Source organism: Danio aesculapii, chromosome 2 (assembly GCF_903798145.1).
Source record: "Danio aesculapii chromosome 2, fDanAes4.1, whole genome shotgun sequence".
In the NCBI taxonomy this organism is placed as follows: Eukaryota; Metazoa; Chordata; class Actinopteri; order Cypriniformes; family Danionidae; genus Danio; species Danio aesculapii.
In genome coordinates this window covers 51,141,793-51,148,112 of record NC_079436.1, presented here as the reverse complement: position 1 = coordinate 51,148,112, position 6,320 = coordinate 51,141,793, and the positions used below count along the sequence as shown (strand labels likewise).

At 35.0% G+C, this 6,320-nt stretch overlaps 1 protein-coding gene across 2 annotated transcripts in view; it reads left to right on the top strand.

The window, feature by feature from the left end:
* Nucleotides 1-2,897, top strand: part of ftr67 (finTRIM family, member 67) — an 18,510-nt gene extending 15,613 nt beyond the window's left edge. For both annotated transcript variants that reach the window (XM_056445383.1, XM_056445375.1), the window contains exon 8: nucleotides 2,321-2,897. In XM_056445383.1, the coding sequence (XP_056301358.1) occupies nucleotides 2,321-2,376 (56 nt within the window). In that variant the 3' untranslated portion in view covers nucleotides 2,377-2,897. The remainder of the gene's footprint in view (nucleotides 1-2,320) is intronic.
* Nucleotides 2,898-6,320: the final 3,423 nt, after the last annotated feature.

Sequence of the window (6,320 nt, the reverse complement as noted above, 5' to 3'; positions counted from 1 at the left end):
GTTTCTTATGACGGTATAACGGTATTGAAACCGACAACGTTGCTATTTTTAGATCCCGTGGTATACTAAATTACCGTATTACCGCCCAAGCCTACTGAGCAGGCTTTTTACAGTCAGTGCTGAGTGCTCTGCAGCCATCAGTGTCATATTTGAGCTATATATCACAGCAAAGGAGCATCGGAACAACCACACTACTCATTCAGTCATTAATTTTCCTCCAGCTTAGTCCCTTATTTATTAGGGGTTGCCACAGTGGGATGAATCGCCAACTTTTCCAGCATGTTTTTTTTTTGCAGCGGATGCCCTTCCAGCCGCAACCCATTACTGGGAAACACCCATACACTTTCACATTCACACACGCTCATACACTATGACCAATTTAGTTTACTCAATTCACCTGTACCACATGTCTTTGGACTGTGGGGGAAAACGGAGCACCCGGAGGAAACCCACGCAAGTACGGGGAGAACATGCAAACTCCGCACAGAAAAGCCAACTGACCCAGCCAGAACTCGAACCAGCGACCTTCTTGCTGTGAGGCTAGACAGTGCTAACTACAGAGCCACCGTGCCACCTTATCCATGCAACTGTCAAGAAATAGTCTGCTAAAGACTTTCAACTTGGAATGGAACAGCCGGGATACTCTGTATCATAGCAACTGACTGAAAAAAACACTGTGCTGCAAAACAAGTGTTTTTAGAACAGCACTCCTGTTTCTGCAGTGCAAAAACGCCTCAGTTGACATGCAGCCTAAATTTGACCCTGAACCACTAAACTAGAGTTATGTTGCATGTTCTCCCCATGTTCGCGGGGTTTTCCTCTGGACTGTGGTATAGGTGAATTGGGTAAGCTAAAATTGCTAAAATTGTCCGTAGTGTATGTGTGTGAATGAGTGTATGAGTGTTTGCCAGAGATGGGTTGCAGCTTAAAGGGCATCTGCTGTGTAAAACGTATGCTGAATATATATATATATATACACACAGTTGAGGTCATAATTATTAGCACCCCTGAATTTTTTATTTTTTTTTAACCAATTTTAACGGAGAGAATTTTTTCAACTAATTTCTAATCATAATACTTTTAATAACTCATCTCTAATAACTGATTTATTTTATCTTTGCCATGATGACAATAAACAATATTTGACTAGATATTTTTCAAGACACTTCTATACAGCTTTAAGAGACATTTAAAGGCTTAATTAGGTTAATTAGGTTAACTAGGCAGGTTAGGGTAATTAGGCAAGTTATTGTATAACGATGGTTTGTTCTGTAGACAATAGGTAAAAAAAAAATTACCTTAAAGGGGCTAATAATTTTGACCTTAAAATGGTATTTAAAAAAAATAAAAACTGCTTTTATTCTAGCTGAAATAAAACAAATAAGACTTTCTCCAGAAGAAAGAATATTATCAGACATGTATGTATGTAATATATATGTATAACATATGGGGGGCTTTGATATGGCTTTGTCATTGTGAAGCACTGATCTATACAGATCAGTGTTTTGGTGCAGACACATACAATTGCCACATGTAAAAGGCTATAAAATTATAATGTTCATAACACGAAAAGACGATAATCTGGCTCAATTTATTATATTTTATATATCTGGTCTATTTTTGACTTTAAAAAGGAAGCAGCTTTAACTCAGATTTTTTTATTCTGTAAATTTCACAAATAAATGCGTTTAGGTACAGCACACTCAATCTCTCAATCATCACATTTTAAAGTGGACTTAAAGAGTTTTAATCATACTGTTGAAGACAGAATTATTAGCCCCTGTTTTTTTTTTCCCCCAATTTCTGTTTAATAGAGATTTTTTCAACACATTTCTAATCATAATAGTTTTAATAACTCTTTTCTAATAACTGATTTCTTTTATCTTTGCCATAATGACAGTGAATAATACTAGATATTTTTCAAGATGCTAGTATTTACCTTAAAGTGACATTTAAAGGCTTAACTAGGGAAATTAGGCAAATTATGGTAATTTGGCAAGTCATTGTATAACAGTGGTTTGTTCTGTAGACAATCGAAAACAAATATTGCTTAAAGGGGTTCATAATATTGACCTTGAAATGTTTTTTCAAAAATTAAACTGCTGTTATTCTAGTTGAAATCAAATAAATAAGACTTTCTGCAGAAGAAAAAATATTATAGGAAATACTGTGTGAAAATTGTCAAAAGAGGGCTAATAATTGTGACTTCAACTGTACATATAATTATCATTACAGTATTGATATAATGTGAATTGCTCTTTAGATTGTGGTTATAGTGTCATTTTTGGCCCTCTGTAAATCTTTGATTATTTTTCTTCAGGCTCGAGAACTCAAGGTCCTCGTCAGAGACTGCAGCCCCGCAGGAGACGCCGGTAGCCTTCACATCGCCTGAGAAATGCCTGATTACAATTCAGTCAAAAGGCCAAAGTCAGTTTGCCACAGTTTTGTTTAAACCTGTACATTATTTAAAAAAAGGTAAAGCTACACTAACTACAAACTCTCACTACTAAATGAGACAGAGATGTAAATTCAGATGCGTTTCAGTGTCTGAGGATCGAGTCTCGTCACTATAAACTCTATATATATCGTACAAATACAGATGTGCTTGGAGTGAAAGTTCAAATATTGTGCGATTATACAGAAAAAAAAGTTTTAATTATTTTAAAATAACTATCTTTTGACTAAGCTGTAATTATTTTGCAAAGTATTAATCATACACATAATATAGAGTGTTATATTGGTGTATTTTATCAGTGTTTAATCCACTGATGTGGTCTTATCTATTCACAGAAGTGTTGATTTTAGCTTCATACGTGTGGAATGTATTTGTGTGTGTTAAACTGTTTAAATTGAAACATTTTAAACTTAAAAGCTTATTTTTCATATCATGAAAAATAAAGACTATAATTCAGTGCACTATTTTTACAATCAAGTGTTCAATATCTCACAGGAAAGCTAAATTATGTTGTGCTTTAGCTAATCTGTATTTCAAGAGTTCCCACTTAGATATGCTTAGCATTTAAAGCAGGTTTGGCATGCTGTCCCGGGAGAGAACCCTGAGCTCTGAGATATTTGAGCCCAGGGTTCCCGCCCGGTTAATAAGCATATCAGGAGATCCGAGATCAGGTAGGTCTTGAGAGCTCCCCCTTTAGAAAAGGAGGAGATGGGGTGGAAGGGGGGATTCTTCCAAAACGAAGATAGAGCAGTAGGAAGAAAATGATCCATTTATAGTAAACTAGGATCACTCTGATTGGATTATTACTGATTACAGATCAGCGGCCAGTCGTGCTCAATCATATCACGTGCTCCTCTCGAAATTAGTTTATGAAACTTCACTTATTATACACTCACTGGCCACTTTATTAGGTACACCTGTCCAACTGCTTGTTAACGCAAATTTTTTAATCAGCCGATCACACGGCAGCAAGTCAATGCATGTAGACATGGTCAAGACGATCTACTGTAGCTCCAACCAAGCATCAGAATGGGGAAGAAAGGGGATTTTAAGTGACTTTAACCGTGACATGGCTGTTGGTGCCAGACAGGCTGGTCTGAGTATTTCAGAAACTGCTGATTTACTGGGGTTTTTACGCACAACCATCTCTAGGGTTTACAGAGAATGGTCTGTAAAAGAGTAAATATCCAGTGAGTGGCAGTTCTGTGGGCGCAAATGCCTTGTTGATGCCAGAGGAGAATGGCCAGACTGGTTTCAGCTGATAGAAAGGCAACAGTAACTCAAACAACCACTCGTTACAACTGAGGTGTGCAGAAGAGCATCTCTGAACACACAACACGTCCAACCTTGAGGCAGATGGGCTACAACAGCAGAAGACCACACCGGGTGGCACTCCTGTCAGCTAAGGACAGGAAACTGAGGCTACAATTCCCACAGGCTCACCAAAATTGGACAATAGAAGATTGGAAAAACGTTGCCTGGTCTGATGAGTCTCGATTTCTGCTGTGACATTCGGGTGGTACAGTTAGAATTTGACATTAACAACATGAAAGCATGGATCCATCCTGCCTTGTATCAATGGTTCAGGCTGCTGGTGGTTTAATGGTGTGGGGGATATTTTCTTGGCACACTTTGGGACCATTAGTACCAATTGAGCATCGTGTCAACGCCACAGCCTACCTGAGTATTGTTGCACATCATGAATGTGCAGCCAACAAATCTGCAGCAACTGCCACAAAGGATTAAGACAGTTCTGAAGGCAAAAGTGGGTCCAATCAGGAACTAGTAAAGTGTACCTAATAAAATGTCCAGTAAGTGTGTGTGTATGTATGTATGTATGTATGTATGTATGTATATATATATATATATATATATATATATATATATATATATTATTTATTTTTTTTTTTTAAATAGTGTTGGATAATGTTGTCATTTATCTTTTATGCAGTCTCTCCATTAGGCAGTGCATTGACCTTCCATTTACAGTGAAAACAATTATGCGAACATCTGGATTTGCACAGATTTAGAAAATCTCCATGAAGGGGAAAATAAATCTGTTAATGGAAAATAAACTCTGTCTGTAATTTAGACTGAATAATCTAATCTGTGCACGGAATAATCTTGGCCTCTCATATAAGCTTTGTAAAAATATGATGGTCATCTTTGTTAATTTTGTAAATAATCCTCAACCTTAAAGAGGTAGTTCACCAAAAAATGTAGATTTACTCGTTATTAACTCACCCTTTCTTTGTTTCAATCCTTTATGAGTTTCTTTATTCCTAGTTCACAAAAGAAGATATTTTAAAGAATGCTGAAAACCTGTAACAATTGACTTCTATAGTAGGAATACAAATAATATGCAAGTCAATGGTTACCGCTTTCAAACATTTTACGAAATACCTCCATTTGTGTTTAACAGAATAAAGATACTTATACAGGATTTTCTTCTTGAGTTTTAAACAGGAGTGAGTAAATGATGATACAACTTTCATTTTGGGGTAAACTATTGCTTGTAAGGCCTTATGTGTAAAATATATTCAGTTGTTTCCCAGTGATGGGTTGCAGCTGAAGGGCATCCGCTGCGTAAAAAAAAAAAAACATATGCTGGATAAGTTGGCAGTTCATTCCGCTGTGGCAACCCCAGATTAATAAAGAGTCTAAGCCGAAAAGAAAATGAATGAATTTATTCAGTTGCAATCAGAATCATTACCCCCGTTTTTTTACCCAATTTCTGTTTACAGAGAAAAGATTTTTTAACACATTTCTAATCATAATAGTTTTAATAACTCATTTCTAATATTGTAGACACTTCTGTACAGCTTAAAGTGACATTTAAAGGCTTAATTAGGTTAACTAGGCAGGTTAGGGTAATTAGGCAAGTTATTGTATAGCAATGGTTTGTTCTGTAGACTATCAAAAGAAATATTTAGTTTAAAGGGGCTCATAATATTGACCTTAAAATGGTGTTTAAAAAATTAAAAACTGCTTTTATTCTAAGAAAAATAAAACAAATATTTTGCTCTATTAAATATAATTTGGGAAATATTAAAAAAATTAAAAGGGGGGCTAAAAATTCTGATTGCAACTGTGTGTGTGTGTGTGTGTGTGTGTGTGTGTGTGTATGTAATTATAAATCAGAATTATTAGTCCGCCTTTGAATTTTTTTTTTTTATATATATATATTTTCCAAATTAAATATATATATAGAGAGAGAGAGAGGACCCATTGTGCAAGCTCTGTGGGGAGAGGGGTACCATGGCACACATCATTTCAGGGTGTAAAATAGCACTTGCCCAAACACACGCAATATATATATATATATATATATATATATATATATATATATATATATATATATATATATATATATATATATATATATATATATATATATATATATATATATATATATATACATAGAGGTGAAAAACTAAAAATGAAGTTGGTTTTTAAGCAGGAACTTCTTTAATAAACTTAAAAAAAAAAACATTCATTTAATTTCTACTTTAAAGGTGAAAAAATACTAAACCGTCATTTCATATCTTAAAAATGAATGTCTGAAATGTATTTTTCCCACAGTCACCTAATGTAAATCAGGTGTTTGTACAGTACATCAGGTCGAAGGCCTTCCTTTCACGCTTTAGTAAACCAGCTCAAATTAAATGAGAAATGGCATCATTTCACAAAACAAATCAGCCACTAAATTTAAATGTAAATGAGTGAGAAACGTACAAGAGATTGTTGTTTTGATCCTACTCTATTTCTTTTATAAAATTGTCTTCTTTCTTTTATAAAAAGTCTTTTATAAAATTTGGGCGATTCTAAGAGCCCACACCTTTTTGGGACCCCAAGAGATACTGTT